The sequence below is a fragment of the Spinacia oleracea genome, chromosome 6 (genome assembly GCF_020520425.1).
Source record: "Spinacia oleracea cultivar Varoflay chromosome 6, BTI_SOV_V1, whole genome shotgun sequence".
NCBI lineage: Eukaryota > Viridiplantae > Streptophyta > Magnoliopsida > Caryophyllales > Amaranthaceae > Spinacia > Spinacia oleracea.
Window position 1 is genome coordinate 150,803,547 of NC_079492.1, and position 15,603 is coordinate 150,819,149.

Below are 15,603 nucleotides of genomic sequence, written 5' to 3' on the forward strand. Positions count from 1 at the left end.
AGGCCCTACCACATCACCCGATTCCGATACCGGAACAACTAATACGTAGTAGTAGTAGATTAGGGAGAAAAATTGTAATGTCATAAATTATGTATTGAACTACCAAGTCAATTGATGTTATAAACTTCCACTTAGGTTATATTACCCACACCTTGTATTAGATAATTAATGACACATTATTATAGACATTTGAACTGCAATTGTATCAGGCCCGACTATTAGGAAATCTAATTGAACCTAAAGAACAAGACTCCAAGTATTTGGAGCCTAATCACAAATTTTGACAATATAAATAATCGCGCAAATAGCAATCACTTGTTAGTTTATTGCTGGTGCTACAGTACAGCCTTTCCTTACAGTTATGCAGGTCGAAGGATCAATTCCCAATCTCTATCCAATACGGAGTACAATCAAAGAGAAAAAACACAAAAAAATAGGGATAGAAATTAAAGGTAAAAAACACGATGCTCTTAATAGAACATCAATCCTACAAACAACAACATCAAGCTGGAAATTGGTCCTGCCCATGCAACACTGCTTGCCCCACTACTACTTCCTGCAAGATTAATTCAAATAAACAGTGTTATTACTTGTTACTTTGTTAGTTGTTAGCCTCATTTTACTATTGAGTACTACCTCTGTTTCTGAAAGTTCTTTACTCTTTAAAAAATGTGTCCAAAGTATGAAAAATTTGACCGTAAATTCTTAATATTATATACATCAAAATGTTACATGTAAGATCTTGTTAGATTAACCTCAGTATGTCTTTTCAGAATATCAATTTTTTATAATTTTTCCACATACGAAATTATATATACTTCGTATATATATTGGTAGTTAAATATTGCATTGGAGTTCCTGCAAATATTAACTGTATAGAACTTTATGAAACGGAGGTAATACTTGTATATAGTTTCATACAGATTGTAGAAAAAGAAAATGATAAAATATGTAACTCTCTATAAAGAAAATGTTGCATTATTGATTACCTGAACCAGGAGATGAAGTTACTGTTGCAGGTGCACCAGCTACCGGAGCTTGACTTGGTGATGCTCCATGTGGACCGTGTCCTACATCTAATAAGTCTTTACTAAATTACACTTATCAACTTTTTGTAACTATAGTTATAGGCTTATAGCCTTATATGTACTCCCTATGTCCCTTAATACTTGTACCATTTTGATTTTTTGCACTATTTACATAATTCACTTTGACCCTATTTTATTTCTAGTATATGAAAACAAATGTTAGTATATAATATATTATTGGCTTCATCTTAATATATATTTTCAAAATATTAACATTTTATAAGTTTTTATAATATGTAGTTAAAGATATTGGTGGTCAAAGTTGTGTATTGGCATGCGTGTCCAGTCAAAACGGTGCGAGTATTAAGGGACGGAGGGAGTACTCCGTTGTGGGTAATTACGTATAGTTATTAATGATCAAATTTGCGCAATGAGAAGCATAAAACTCTACATTAACAATATTTATCGAACCAAATAAGTACTCCGTAGAAGTTATGAAATGGATATGTTGTATACCTAACCAAAACCCATTTTATCGGGCCTGGCCTAATTTACCAACTATGGGCCAACAACTTTTGAGCCCAAATGTGTTCATCAGTGGTTATAAATGCGCCATTTTACAAATTCTTATTTAATTGTAAGATCATATACCATATCACTTGAGAAGTAGATTGACCTTGCATACTACTCATCCCGTCCCTTAATACTCGGTCCGCTTTACTTATAAAGTCGTTATGTTTTTATAAATGACATACTTTTACTAATATTATATCATTTCTCTCACTTAACCATGAATCCACATATATTCCCACTTCCTTAAAAAAAAACATTTAAAAAAAAAAAATTCAACCCCCCTTTTCTATCCTTTCAAATTTGATGTTATTTTTGTATGTTATTAAGCCTATGATTATAAAACATCAATAATGAACATCTAGTTGAGTTTTGTTTAAATTTAAATCCTCAATGTAAATATGTAAATGAAATGAAGGGAGTAATAAATAGACTAGTAAGTTTACCTTTGTGACAAATGTTGGTAGGGTCACTAACTTTAAGCCCACATTTGACGGGTAACTCCATAGCTTGAGTCATGTTAACATTAGAAGCAGTAGCAAGTTCAGGATTCTCAAAAACAGAACAAAGACAATCCAATTGGGTTTCAAACGCCTTCTTAAGGGGCCCACAACAGGTTGCTGGTGGCGTATTGGTGGCGTTGATAAACTGTGCACATGGCATTAATCCTTGAATACACGACATACTTGTTGGTACTTCTTGAGCTTTTGTAGAAACCAACATTATTGTTGCCAAAACCAAAACCAACATCATCTCCTTCATAAAAGCCATTTTCTATAAATGATCTCTAAAATGAAAAATAAATTAACCTTTTTTTGTTTGTGATTTTTGTTTGTGTGATAGTGTACTAATATATGGATCTGATTTGTTTTTTAAATAATAAATTACAGGTTCATGTGTAGAACTGTAGATAGAGACAAAAGGAGTAAATTTGATTAAATTTTGATTAAAAAATGAAATGTTGAAGGATTTTGGTTGTATATATGGTGAATCTTACAGCTAGATCTTGGAGTGCAGAAGATAATTTAAGAAGGATTAATGATGTAATTACAGGGCCTTGTCAAATTAAGGGCTGTAAGATGTGGATTTAGTAATTAGTATAGTCTTGTAACATGTTGGCCATGAACTATATACGGCCGGACTACATTATATTAAATTGTTAATAATGGAAGATTATTATCTGTCTCTTGTAATTAAAGAAATTTTCATGTTAGAAATAATTATTAATTAATAATATATTGATAACAATTTTAATTGTTCAAGAGCTAATTATGGATTATTAGCTGACCTTTTTCTGATTTTGGGGGGTTTTTGAAATTTTGATCGAGTTTGATGGATAAATTGAGCTAAATTAATATTTAAATAATAACTCTATTGTATGTTAGTAAATATTAACGGTATTACTTTGACCATAATTTAACGGTGTTAGAATATAAATTCGGTATGGAGTACTATCATTAGTATGTATGCGGTAGGACTGTTAAATAAGGTCATCAGTCTGGTTTCGGATCGGTTGTTGTCGGTTGTGTTTTACAAACGCTAATTAAGCGAGGTTTTGCGCAAGGAATCCTGCAAAATAAGAGATTTTCTCTCGGAAAACCCCCTCCGAATCTCCGATACTCAAGTAAGTAATCAACATGTAGAGAGAGAAAGGAGAGAGAGTAAAGAGAGAGTAATTGTACTTTATGAAGAGATTTTTCTGCCTCCCATGAACAATGAGGTATGAGGGATTGCATTTACATCTTTTTGAGAAAAGTATTTTGTCGGTATTTACCCTAAAACCAAGCCATATGATTGGCTCATTTATGTTATAAGGACAAGCTAAAGTGTCCTTACATGCTTGTGGTCCTTTGTTTGATCAAGCTCTTTTAGTTGGCCTTGAGCCTATAAGAGAGTTTGTACTCATGCAAATAGGGGAAATGTTCTCATTATTTTTCACAGTGACATGTCAACTTACTACTCCGTATGAGTTGTTTTGCCACGTCATAAGTTAACAAGAAATAAGACATGTGTCCATTAATCTTAACATGTGTAACCCTGTCATTGGTCCATAGTGGACATACTCTTTTTGTCTACATCACCGTTCACATACTGGTTTTCCTTATTATGTGTACTCCTCCCGTCTTTATTTGTTCTTCCTTATTTGACTTTTTTTGTCTTACAAAAACACTTCAAATAGGAAGAATAAAAAGAAATGGAGGAAGTACTACATAGCTTGGTAGTACACTACTCCGTATTTTTTTTCCACCTCAGAACTATATTTCCATGTCACCTCAAAATTATATGCACACAATGGCTTCCTTAAATTAGATCAACATATTGGGAAACCAAATTGATTGACTCTAATTTTGAATTGATTGAAAAACTAAAATTGCAGGACATAATAAAATAATTATTATTTGTATCATTTGGAAATTCCAATAGTGTCGTACAAATCATAATAAAACAAGATCCAAAAAATACAAATAAAACTTAGCAGTTAACACGACGTTAAAATGGTTAGAGTTGTGCGTTACTATACATAACAGATTAATAGTCAAACTGTTACAATTTCAAGTTACAGAAACGAAGCAAATAAAACATTCGACGTCCAAAACTCTACATCGATCTCCTATTAAGGTTTGACTATTATTGTCAAAATGAAGAGTAGAATTGGTAGAAATCCAATTGAATATGAAATCTTGTTAGCGATCCCACTGTTGCTAATACCTGCGAATGAAAGAAAGAATTTCTTAAACTATAATTCAGAGCATAAACAGTCAACCATGGTTAAACTCGATAAAGTTTTACCGCTGTTCATTAAATATGTTGTACTTACTATTTACCCGAAGTCCAATGCAATATTTGATCGTTAATATATCTAATTTCGTAATATTATTATTGTTATTTTTCTATATATAAAACGTCTATGTTTTGAAAATACAGAAGACTATATAAAGATTTACTAAAATTATGGTGGCTACCATTTTATTGTAGCCATTGAAAAACCTTCCATTAAAAGATCTCACGTGATAATATTTTAATATATATTTCGTATGTAAATTTAAAGGGTTGAGATTTACTAAAATTATGGTGGCTACCATTTTATTGTAGCCATTGAAAAACCTTCCATTAAAAGATCTCACGTGATAATATTTTAATATATATTTCGTATGTAAATTTAAAGGGTTGAGATTTACTAAAATTATGGTGGCTACCATTTTATTGTAGCCATTGAAAAACCTTCCATTAAAAGATCTCACGTGATAATATTTTAATATATATTTCGTATGTAATATCGGGAATTTACGTTTAAAGTTTTTCAAGGTTTGACACAATTTTCATATCATATAGAACTTAATGAAACAAGTGCTCAACATTCACCAACAATGAACAATTGATAAGATCAGGACACATCAGACATGTTTAGGGTTTTCGCAAAATGTGTTATTTATAAGGTGCGTCATGATCAAGTCCAATAGACACATAATCGTTTGAAATCAGTAATTCAATTAGGGATATTGACCAGGTCTATGTTTGCTAGAGACCAAATAAATTACTTTAAGGTTTTTTTTTTTTGTCTCTTTTCTTTAGTTTCTTTGTTCTTGATCGTTTTCTTAGTGTCAAACAAAAAAAAAGTTAAAAAATATAATGGCAAGAACCAATTAATTATATTAGGGAAAAGAGTGAAAAGATGAGATATATATACCTTGGCACATAGAGGTAGTAGAAACATTGAGGTTGCAAACATTGAAAGTATCCGTAAACGCAGTGAGATCAGATTTAAAGGCTTTGCATAAACACCTTGTGTTTTCCTTGATTTGTTGTGACCACTCTGTGCAGCATTGAAGTTGAGTTTCTCCTGGGGGGGAGAAGACTGCAGATTCCGCCATTTTGGTCAAGTCTATACTGTTTTTATAGCACTCATTTAGTTTCTTTAAACATGGTGATAATAAATCATTTAATTGCGGCATTTGTGCTAATGTTGTTGATGATGAACACAACATTAGTACAATTACAATCTTCAACATCACCACCTTCATTTTCCTGATTAATGATCAATACGAAATTACGATGTATGTAATGTTGGGTGTACGAGCTCCTTTGTTTTAGTTGTACCTTATATAAAAGTTTTACTCATTCCTTTGAGCTACTACGTCGTACTTGTATTAAGTACGTGCGTACGTCTCATAAACTACATTTACAGCTAACAGTTAGATTAGTAGCCGGATATACAAATAAAATCTCCAATATTTGATGACTTCAATTCAACTAATTATTCTTGTCAAGAAAAATAAAAATAAAAATTCAACTAATTATTTGATCCGATATTTTAAAATGTCGTTGTAACGTGTGTAGAACCTTTGAACATGCATGCAACACGTTAATATGTACTCCATCCGTATTTATTTAAGACATACACTTGATCGGGCACGAGTATTAAGAAAAAGAAGTGAATGAAATAAAGTAATAAAATAAGTGGGGTTGGTTAGATATTTTAATAAGTAAAATAAGTGGGGACCATGTCATTTTAGGGGGTGGGGGATGGAATTGCGGTGTAAATAAATTATTTAATTAGATGGTGAGGTTGATAAGTTACTAAAAATGGCAAGTGTATCTCTTAAATAAATACGGTCAGAAAAGGCAAGTGTCTCCCCTTAAATAAATACAGAGGGAGTATTACATACCTAATGAAAGGTTGGATTAGTACTAATTATGTGCTGCAGATTTTGAACTTGTCATGTTTTTATTAATGTAAGTTAAACTTGTCCTAATTTAACGTACTCTTCCAAGGAAATCGACTTTAAAAAAATGTAAATTTCCTTGGAAGAAGTAAAACTTTATTTGGATTTATCAATTCCCGTTGAAGACATATATTGGAACTATTTAAGGACGAAAAATTAAATATAACTGGAAAAATAACTTTTATTAATATTACTCAAATCATTCCACTGCTGGTATAAAGCAAAATAATCAACTCATGAATATATTCCAGAATTACAAATTGTTAAAACTAATTAATTGAGTATTATTGTCAAAACCAAGAGCAGAATTGTTGGTAGTATTAATCCAACTGTAGATGATAAAATGTTGGTTGCACCGTTATTTGTGTTGCTCGATATCGCACTACCAGTACTCACCTTTCCGGTGCTACTACCACCTGCAAGAAACCAAACAAAACCTCAATATTTAACAACTTAATTCATGCATGAATATATCATATAATATGTACGTATATAACTATGTAAGGGATGATAAGTAGCCTAGCAAAGCATAATTAAGAATTTTGTTCAGTTAGCTTTTGTCAAAAAAAAAAAAAAGCATAAATAAGTCTCGCCACCACGAAGAGAACTAGAGAAGTCTAACCACGTACAACTATAAAAGCACAATAGCACATTTAATTTGTAAATAGGGAATACAGATTTAACACAATTCACTAGTATGTCCACAGACAGAGGATAAAGATGGCCGTGGGTCGGCTCTGCATTGTGTCGGGCCGGGCTGAAAAGTTCAAAATAGGGCCCAGGTCCACGGCTTATAAGCGTAATTTTACTAATTTTAGCGTGCCTTGTCATGCTTTTTCCAAAGAATGCGACCCAAGCCCGGCCCACCACTCCATGCTCGTGACTGGCCGTGCTTTATTCGTGTTCTTACTGGGCCGGACTTTTCGTGCGGGGTCGGACCTGGCCTCTTTAACACAGGAGAAGAAAGTTTTACTAGACTTAATTGAAAAGTACACACTACAAACTACAAACTACAACTAGCTAGGTAATAACCTATTTAAATCATATCATGACTCGTACGTATGTGATTTTTTTCTCATGTATACGAAAATATAAAACTAAAAAGTAGTAGTAAAATTAAGATCGAGATCGATAATTAACCTGTTGGGCATGTAGGAGCATCTATCTTGCAAACCTTGAAAAAATCAGATAATGAAGCCAAGTAAGGCTTAAAGTTGTCACATACACATTGTGTGTTATCTTTAATTTCTTGAGCCCATTCAGAACAGCATGGAATTTCAGCACTAGTAAAATCAGTGTTTTCCATTGCTTTGTTTGAGCAACTTTCCAATTTTGCTACACATGGTGGCATTTTCGACATTTGTGCCCAAGTTGATGACAAAGAACATAACACTAGCACCACTACCATAATCATAATCAACACCACCTTCATTTTTATTTCTTTTTTCTCTCTAATTAATTCTTTAACTGTTATTTTCTCGGTTTTTTCGGTGTGAAATTTGTGCTTCATGGATGGATGATAAGCTATACGTCGTACATATATATACTACGTACTTCATGCATAATTATTTGAGGGGGTTATTAAATTACATTTTTAATGAAGTTAACAATAGTTAGATCCGAAATTTATGGAGTATTTTGTTCTTATAATTGGAAGGGTTACTTCATGTTTGACATCATTTTACAGGGTTGTGCATGTACTCATAATTGAACTTAATATACATCAATAGCTTCTGAAATAAAAACAAATAAAAGGGAATGTTGGCCAAGGTTGTCTTCGTCAACAATCAACATATTGTTTTGTAATCTACTACTAATTAATACACTATTCCTAGTTTGTTGTCATCTTATTATTGAATAGCTCATAATTGCAACGAGAATAATCCTAATTCACATGGCAGTGTTGACTTTGGTATGGTAATAGATCCATGTTAAAGGAGAGTTTGAACTAGGAATGTCAAAAACTGACCCAATCTAATCAAAATAGAAGTGACCCGAGATAAAAATTCACATATTTATTCCGCATTAGTACAATGACTCTGCACAACCCGTAACTGACCAATACCCGTACTTATATAATCTATTGCATAGTGAGAATATTATCTGAATGCTCCATATATAGTGGAAATTGTGTAGATTAATACGGAGTATATTACTATATTACAGTCACAACATGACCTAGTGGAGCATTTGAGCCCATAACAACTCCACTTTTATTTTTAGTACACCTTGTCCAGCAATGGCCCATTTGGACATTATTGACCCATTTATTATCTTCTATCCAAAACCATTAGTAGTTTAGTACCCATTTTCATTTTCAGCAATGTAGTTTGATTGTTTGACTAACCATTTAGCAATTGCCAATTGGCCAGCTCTTTGTTCAAGATGACGTTTTTTGTTTTGCTGCTAACAAAGTAGAATTTGGTGAAGGTATATAAGACCCTGTTCTTCTGAACTTTATTTGGCTGAACTGAACTGAACTTAATTGAATTGAACTTAATGGAGCTGAGCTGAACTGAACTGAACTAAACTGAACTTAATGGAGCTGAACTGAACTGAATTGAACTGAACTGAACTGAACTGAATAAATAGTAAATAATAAATAATAATGTTAATATTTATAACAATACTCGTAATAATAAATAATAACTACAATAATCATAATTATTTATTAATAACAATAGTTGCATATAATATTAATATAATAATAGTAATATTTAAGTAATAATAACGATAATAATAATTTTTTTATATATATAAGTAATAAATGTCAATTTTAATTGTAATATCAAGAATAAAAATAATTACAAAAAAAGATGAATCCGTTCTTTTGAACGGAACTGAATTGAACTGGATGAAGCTTAACTGAACTGAACTGAACTTAATGGAGCTGAACTGAACTGAACTGAACTGAACTGAATGGAACTGCAAAAAAATCCAAAAGAACAGGGCCTAAATCTAACTGATCATATCAAAATATCTACAGGAGACATGGTCCTAGTTTTAGTAAATAACATTAAGGGTTATACTTCCTCTGTTTGGAAATACTCGCAACATTGATTATTTTCACGAATGTCAATGCACAATTTCGATCGTTAATATTTTAAATTCTTTTCAAGCAAAAATTATAAAAAGTTGATATTTTGAAAATATGTATTGATCGAATCTAACAAGATCTCACATGACTATGTTTTATCTGACATATAAATAGCCAAAGTAGAATATGACAATATGTGCATAGTATAAAAAATCAAAACGTTACGAGTATTTTCAAACGGAAGAAGTACTTAATACTGTGTTCTATCCACCTGATCGACTTTCATTTTTTTTTCTATAAAATAAGTGAAAATAAGATGAACAAAATAGAACCTTAGTCCATACGATCCACATAAAGAAAGATTGATTGGAATGATGAAACATTTGTTCACAACAAATTGGAAGTGTTATTAAAAATTAAACAACATTCGATACACAAATTAAAATTCATGAAATTACACAAATCATGCAATATGCATGAATTCATAGATATCCTAATAAGACATTCATCCCAAAAAATTTATCAAGAGTAATGAACTAAGAAGTAATCCAACTGAATATGCAACTTTCTTGTTACTACCACTTATACTTGTGCTCCTGCTTCTGCTCCGCCCTCTGCCGGTACTGTTATTCGCACCGGCAGGGCATAATGTGTCAAAAGTGCCGGGGATTTTGCAAAGTGTCAAAAACTGTGAGAAGGCGTCGATATCAGCCTGATCTTGAGCATTAACCTCATCTGTAGCAGAACAAAAGCACTCTTTTTCATCTGCTATTTCCTTTCTGACGACGGGGCAGCATTGTAATATATCAGTTTCTGAATTTGTTTCGGTACAACTTGTGATCCTTGACCAACAATTTCCTTCATCACCTATTTGTTGTATATGCAAAATAATTATGTATGAATGTCATTAGATTATTCTTCACAATGATCATTACAGTTACTATTTGTATAAATATTAAAACAAAATAAGAAAATTATGTAAAAATGTGGGTGGATATAATATAATATGGATATAGTATGCATGATAGATGGGGTAAAAACATGGGTGGGTGTAAAAAAAAAATGAAGTAAGAGAAAATGAGTGGAAAATTGTATTGTGGGGTAAGAGCCTAAGAGGGGTAAGATAATAAACCTTCATGTTCAAAAATATAATAAAGCAAAGTGCAAAGAATATTACGAAATGACCTAAAACGGAAAGTGTAAAGATCATTTTGAAACAGATGTAGTATGCTAGGAAAAGTGGAACATAATTTATAGAACTAATAGAAGGAACTAAATACGAAGAATATGTACTTGGTGGTGAAGAGGGCTCTTCTACTGCAGCAGAAGGTTCTTCTTCTGGGGCCGAGGGCTCTTCCACTGGGGTCGAGGGTTCTTCTACCGGGGCCGAAGGTTCTTCCACTGGGGCCGAAGGTTCTTCTGCTGGAGGTGAGCTTGATCCGGAACCTTGAAAATCAAAATAACAAAATGATTACTTCCTCTGTTTCATAATAATTCTTCTGTTTTATAATAAATTTATCATTTTGACTTTCTGTGCTATAAAAACTACAAAGTATATATTTTGATAATATATATTGAGCAATTTAACCCATTAACAATTAATAAACACAAAATTTGTCTTTATGTATTAGTAATAACTAACAAATATGCATGGTCAAAGTTAGTAAATGAGTAGTGTAAAAGTCAAAATAATACATCTACCATGAAACAGATGAAGTATATGAATATAGGTAGACGTTAATTAGTAAGTTGTACGTACCAGACGGGCATAAGGTCTGAAAAGAATCAGAAATGGAACAAAAGGAAAAGATGGTAGCGAAAGATGAGGCGATAGTTGCATTTTGATCGACAGTTTCTCTCATCAAACAAAAGCAATTTCTTTCGTCGTCAATTGCTTGTTGAATGATCGGACAACATTGTATGATTTCTTGAGTACCCATGCAATTAGTAATGTTGGTCCAACACCCCAAATTCTCACTTCCATCTTGTGCAGATGAAGGTGTAATTGTTAGTAGTATTGTCACCATTATTGCAATTACCACAAATAATGCCATGCTTATTCTTCTACTCTCCATTTTTTTCTTAATTTTTTTTGAAAGATTTTTATGGGATGTTATGTTTATGTATATGTAATGTGTGATTGTATATATGATCATATGGTATTGAAGCCAAAGTTATATTTATAGTGAAGTTTGTAGCTAGCTAGGAGTGGAAAATAATCTTACGTAACATATAGTCAATGGTATGGAACGAATTTTAATCATTGACTCGATTCAAGAATGATTAATAGTTGACTTTCTTAGCTCTATCACAATTAACCAAAACTACTAAAAGCACGTACCGCGTACCCAAACTTATGTATTTTTCTCATTTTCAGATCCCAAATCTGTAAAAGAGACAACAGGAATGACACATGTCAATTCCTGGTGTGATTTTTTCCCACCAAAAACCACTTTTCCAAAAAAGTGTATATGTTTTAATTTTTTTTTATTCTCTACCTCTTTTTATAAACTATTTATGTATGGAAACAAAGTTTAGTTTATAAATTATAGCAATAATAGATACGACGTAATAATAATTATTCTAAATTGGTAATATTTTAGTCAAATCGCTATATTAATAATGGAAAATATATGATTAAATATTTTGGTCAAATTACCATATTAGCATTTTAAATATGCACATTAGTTGAATGAATTTAAACGGGTATGTTAAAAATGTTATAACTATGCAATAGTATGGAAGATATCCAGTTAAATATTTTGTGAAAAAAATGATCAAAATCCGTGCGTGCACCGGATATAATCTAGTAATTAAACAAAAAGTAGTTTGCATGTGTATCGTCCCGTATATTATGATAAAAGCCTTCTATCGTGTAATTGTTCTCTAAATTTTTCGTAAACTAGATGGCCAGATTGGGGTTTAATTTGAAAATAGTGAAATGTAATACTTAAAAGGCATACGCTATTTTAAAATGTGTTACTGAATAAGAGAGGATAAGTATACTGATATGTAATGTGTTACTGAATAAGAGAGGATATGTATACCAGGAAGTCTTAATCTATACTAGGTATACCATTGAAATGGTATACTAATATTCTGCCTTTTTGTTTAGTATCAAACCACATAGTTTGGTACAAGAAAAGTAGTTGTATTTTCTCATGTGATACCAAACAACATAGTTTGGTAACGTGGTTTCATTTTTATTTGATTCCAAACAACATAGTTTGGTACTCACAAGTAAAAAATAAATGTTATTTTTCATGGGCCAGACTTAATTTATTACATGAATTTGCCATTTAACCCTTAATATACCAACCGAAATTATTATTTTGCCCTTAGTATACCATTTTAATGGTATACCCAATATAGATTCAGAAAAGCTCATATGTATACGGCTAAGACTACATATTGGTATGTTTTTCAACGTTTGTAGAGATTTGACTTTTTATTTGGTTTTTTGTTTTAATGTCGAGTTCATGGAACTCCAAAGAGTATAATGACCAATTGATTGGTACTACTATGATCTTGGTTTGCGCTATTATTGGTTTTCCGAAAGTGAGTTGTTTGTCAACTTCTGGAAAGTTGCCAGACTTGCATTTGGATATATTGTAATGCATAATCGTTGAACGTAACATTTGACTTCCGTTTTATATATACTCCTACTTGGCTACTTGTAAACTAATTAAACTTAATTACATGTTTACATTGATTCCGATCTTTTGTGTGGATCGGAACAGCCTTGTAAATGCCTTAACTGGATCTTTTAAATTTATTTATTTAAGAAATTAAAATCAAAAGACCGAATAATATTTTATTAGTTTTCTATAAGTCCTGGAATTAAATTTTATATTAATTGAGACATGCCAAAGTTGAGTTAATTAACTAGCCAATTAGCTAGCTAAGTATATTTCATTGGAATGATTGATAAACCCTAAAGGGCCGGGGAGCGATCGGGGTGTACCAAAACTTATAGAGTTACAGTTATATTTTCAGCATTATTTTCCGTTATTTTCGTTGTGACTCTTACCCCCCAGTGGTGGTGCCAATTTTTTTTTTTTTTAAATAAATAAATTAAGAGTTCGAAAATTTCAAACGCATATGTTATCAATTAATTTTAGAAGGAAACCTCCATTTGGACTTTAATTATAATTGGGCTTTTCTCCCTTGTCTCTTCTTCGTCAATTGGAGTTTATAAACTTAATTATAACACTAGTATGACTTAGACCTGGTCCACAAGCGGAACATGCCGGGCTGGGCCGAAGCTTAAAATTCAGCCCAGGTTAGGCCAAAATCCGGGCCGGTTTTTATGCCCAACCCCGCTAATTCGGGACCTAAAACATCGGGCTTTTCGGCCCATTTTCAGACTGAGCCAAATGTATAACTAAAAATGTAGTTTTTGTGCCAAATTTATAACGAAAATCGGGCCTTAAAATCCGTCAAATTTTGGATCGACGGATCGGGCTTAAATTGATCAGGTCTAGTATGACTTAAAAAAATTACTTAATGCTTATCTAGGCATTAAAATATATTATGTATTACTTTTTAATTTGGTTGATATTATACGTTGCTTTTTGGTCGTTTTGGGAGGCATACTTATACCGGGTATTTTCATTGCCATACGTAACTATTAACCGTAGCGATTGGTCAATGTCAACGTTGAGAGTTTCAATCGCTAACTGCTGTACCCGGGTACAGTCAGCTCTGGCTGTACCCCCCAAAAACGACACGCTCATATTGTTTGTTCATTCTTGTCGACTGTTTGTTCTTTTTTATTGTACTGTTTGTTCATTCTTATTGTACTGTTTGTTATTTCTTGTTGTACTGTTTGTTCTTTCATGTTGTTTTTTAAATTCATCATCAAATTTTCATAATTGTCGTATTTTTTGTTCTTTCTTCTGGAATTTTATGTTCTTTTTTATATTGTTTGTTCTTTCTTGTTTATTTGTTTGTTTATAATAATCATATGGTTAATGTTCATAATTAAACTCTTCATTAATCTTTTATTCTTTCTTTTTGTATTGTTTGTTCTTTGAATTTTATGTTCTTTTTTATATTGTTTGTTCTTTCTTGTTTATTTGTTTGTTTATAATAATCATATGGTACGTTAATGTTCATAATTAAACTCTTCATTAATCTTTTACTCTTTCTTCTTGTATTGTTTGTTCTTTCTTGTTGTACTGTTTGTTCTTTCTTGTTGTTTTTTAAATTCATTCATCAAACTTATTGTTGTATTGTTTGTTCTTTCATGTTGGCTTTAAAATTCATCATAAAATTGTTCATAATTGTTGTATTGTTTGTTCTTTTTTCTGGAATTTTATGTTCTTTTTTATATTGTTTGTTCTTTTTTGTTGAATTATTTATTTTTTCTTGTTTATTTGTTTGTTCACAATAAATATATGGTTAATGTTCATAATGAAATTTTTCACTTCATTGGTCTTTTATGTTTTTACAAGCGCCTATATTGTTTATTTCCAAATAAATAAATAAATGTTCATTTTCAAAATAGTAAATGTTCATTCCAAATAAATAAATAAATGTTCAATTCCGAAATAGTAAATGTTCATTTCCGAAATAGTAAATGTTCATTTTTGTAGTTTATTTCCAAATAAATAAATAAATGTTCATTTCCAAAATAGTAAATGTTCATTCCAAATAAATAAATAAATGTTCATTTCCGAAATAGTAAATGTTCATTTTTGTACCAGTATTTTTTCTTTCTTGTTGTATTGTTTGTTCTTTCGTGTTGACTTTAAAATTCATCATAAAATTGTTCATAATTTTAGTATTGGCTGTTCTTTTTTCTGGAATTTTATGTTTTTTTTTTATATTGTTTGTTCTTTTTTGTTGAATTATTTGTCCTTTCTTGTTTATTTGTTTGTTCATAATAAATATATGGTTAATGTTCATAATGAAATTGTTCACTTCATTGGTCTTTTATGTTTTTACAAGCGTCTATATTGTTTATTTCCCAATAAATAAATAAATAAATGTTCATTTTCAAAATAGTAAATGTTCATTCCAAATAAATAAATAAATGTTCAATTCCGAAATAGTAAATGTTCATTTCCGAAATAGTAAATGTTCATTTTTGTAGTTTATTTCCAAATAAATAAATAAATGTTCATTTCCAAAATAGTAAATGTTCATTCCAAATAAATAAATAAATGTTCATTTCCGAAATAGTAAATGTTCATTTTTGTACCAGTATTTTTTTCTTTCTTGTTGTATTGTTTGTTCTTTC

The 15,603-nt window shown here is 31.1% G+C and overlaps 4 protein-coding genes across 5 annotated transcripts; all 4 read right to left on the minus strand.

Annotated features, from left to right (window-relative positions):
* Positions 1-293: 293 nt before the first annotated feature.
* LOC110795254 (non-specific lipid transfer protein GPI-anchored 9-like) lies at positions 294-2,580 on the minus strand. Of its 2 annotated transcripts, none has more exons than XM_056831681.1 (3): positions 2,045-2,580; positions 990-1,070; positions 294-556 (listed from the first exon to the last, which is right to left on the minus strand). In XM_056831681.1, the coding sequence occupies exons 1-3, from the start codon at positions 2,367-2,369 to the stop codon at positions 471-473; spliced, it is 492 nt and encodes a 163-aa protein (XP_056687659.1). In that variant the 5' UTR covers positions 2,370-2,580; the 3' UTR covers positions 294-470. The 2 variants fall into 2 exon arrangements, with proteins under 2 accessions (XP_056687659.1, XP_021855950.1); XM_022000258.2 differs by having other exon boundaries at positions 990-1,076; positions 2,045-2,556.
* A 1,389-nt stretch (positions 2,581-3,969) lies between these two features.
* Positions 3,970-5,668, minus strand: LOC130464284 (uncharacterized). Its single transcript, XM_056833759.1, has 2 exons — positions 5,287-5,668; positions 3,970-4,307 (listed from the first exon to the last, which is right to left on the minus strand). The coding sequence occupies exons 1-2, from the start codon at positions 5,618-5,620 to the stop codon at positions 4,213-4,215; spliced, it is 429 nt and encodes a 142-aa protein (XP_056689737.1). The 5' UTR covers positions 5,621-5,668; the 3' UTR covers positions 3,970-4,212.
* Positions 5,669-6,485: 817 nt separating this feature from the next.
* LOC110795191 (uncharacterized) lies at positions 6,486-7,823 on the minus strand. The gene is made up of 2 exons (XM_022000176.2): positions 7,463-7,823; positions 6,486-6,738 (listed from the first exon to the last, which is right to left on the minus strand). Exons 1-2 carry the CDS (start codon positions 7,752-7,754, stop codon positions 6,596-6,598), a joined length of 435 nt encoding a protein of 144 aa, XP_021855868.1. The 5' UTR covers positions 7,755-7,823; the 3' UTR covers positions 6,486-6,595.
* A 1,918-nt stretch (positions 7,824-9,741) lies between these two features.
* On the minus strand, positions 9,742-11,512 carry LOC110795255 (uncharacterized). The gene is made up of 3 exons (XM_022000259.2): positions 11,119-11,512; positions 10,653-10,805; positions 9,742-10,226 (listed from the first exon to the last, which is right to left on the minus strand). Exons 1-3 carry the CDS (start codon positions 11,432-11,434, stop codon positions 9,865-9,867), a joined length of 831 nt encoding a protein of 276 aa, XP_021855951.1. The 5' UTR covers positions 11,435-11,512; the 3' UTR covers positions 9,742-9,864.
* Positions 11,513-15,603: the final 4,091 nt, after the last annotated feature.

What these genes read in the sequence shown, in the direction of transcription:
- LOC110795254 (XM_022000258.2), bottom strand. Translation starts at nt 2,369, where the DNA reads ATGGCTTTTATGAAGGAGATGATGTTGGTTTTGGTTTTGGCAACAATA. An exon ending in TACCAACATTTGTCACAAAG is followed by an intron (nt 1,077 to 2,044) that starts GTAAACTTACTA and finishes AAGACTTATTAG; the next exon opens with ATGTAGGACACGGTCCACAT. An exon ending in AACTTCATCTCCTGGTTCAG is followed by an intron (nt 557 to 989) that starts GTAATCAATAAT and finishes TTAATCTTGCAG; the next exon opens with GAAGTAGTAGTGGGGCAAGC.
- LOC130464284 (XM_056833759.1), bottom strand. Translation starts at nt 5,620, where the DNA reads ATGAAGGTGGTGATGTTGAAGATTGTAATTGTACTAATGTTGTGTTCA. An exon ending in TACTACCTCTATGTGCCAAG is followed by an intron (nt 4,308 to 5,286) that starts GTATATATATCT and finishes TTTCATTCGCAG; the next exon opens with GTATTAGCAACAGTGGGATC.
- LOC110795191 (XM_022000176.2), bottom strand. Translation starts at nt 7,754, where the DNA reads ATGAAGGTGGTGTTGATTATGATTATGGTAGTGGTGCTAGTGTTATGT. An exon ending in TGCTCCTACATGCCCAACAG is followed by an intron (nt 6,739 to 7,462) that starts GTTAATTATCGA and finishes GGTTTCTTGCAG; the next exon opens with GTGGTAGTAGCACCGGAAAG.
- LOC110795255 (XM_022000259.2), bottom strand. Translation starts at nt 11,434, where the DNA reads ATGGAGAGTAGAAGAATAAGCATGGCATTATTTGTGGTAATTGCAATA. An exon ending in TCAGACCTTATGCCCGTCTG is followed by an intron (nt 10,806 to 11,118) that starts GTACGTACAACT and finishes TTGATTTTCAAG; the next exon opens with GTTCCGGATCAAGCTCACCT. An exon ending in AGAGCCCTCTTCACCACCAA is followed by an intron (nt 10,227 to 10,652) that starts GTACATATTCTT and finishes TACAACAAATAG; the next exon opens with GTGATGAAGGAAATTGTTGG.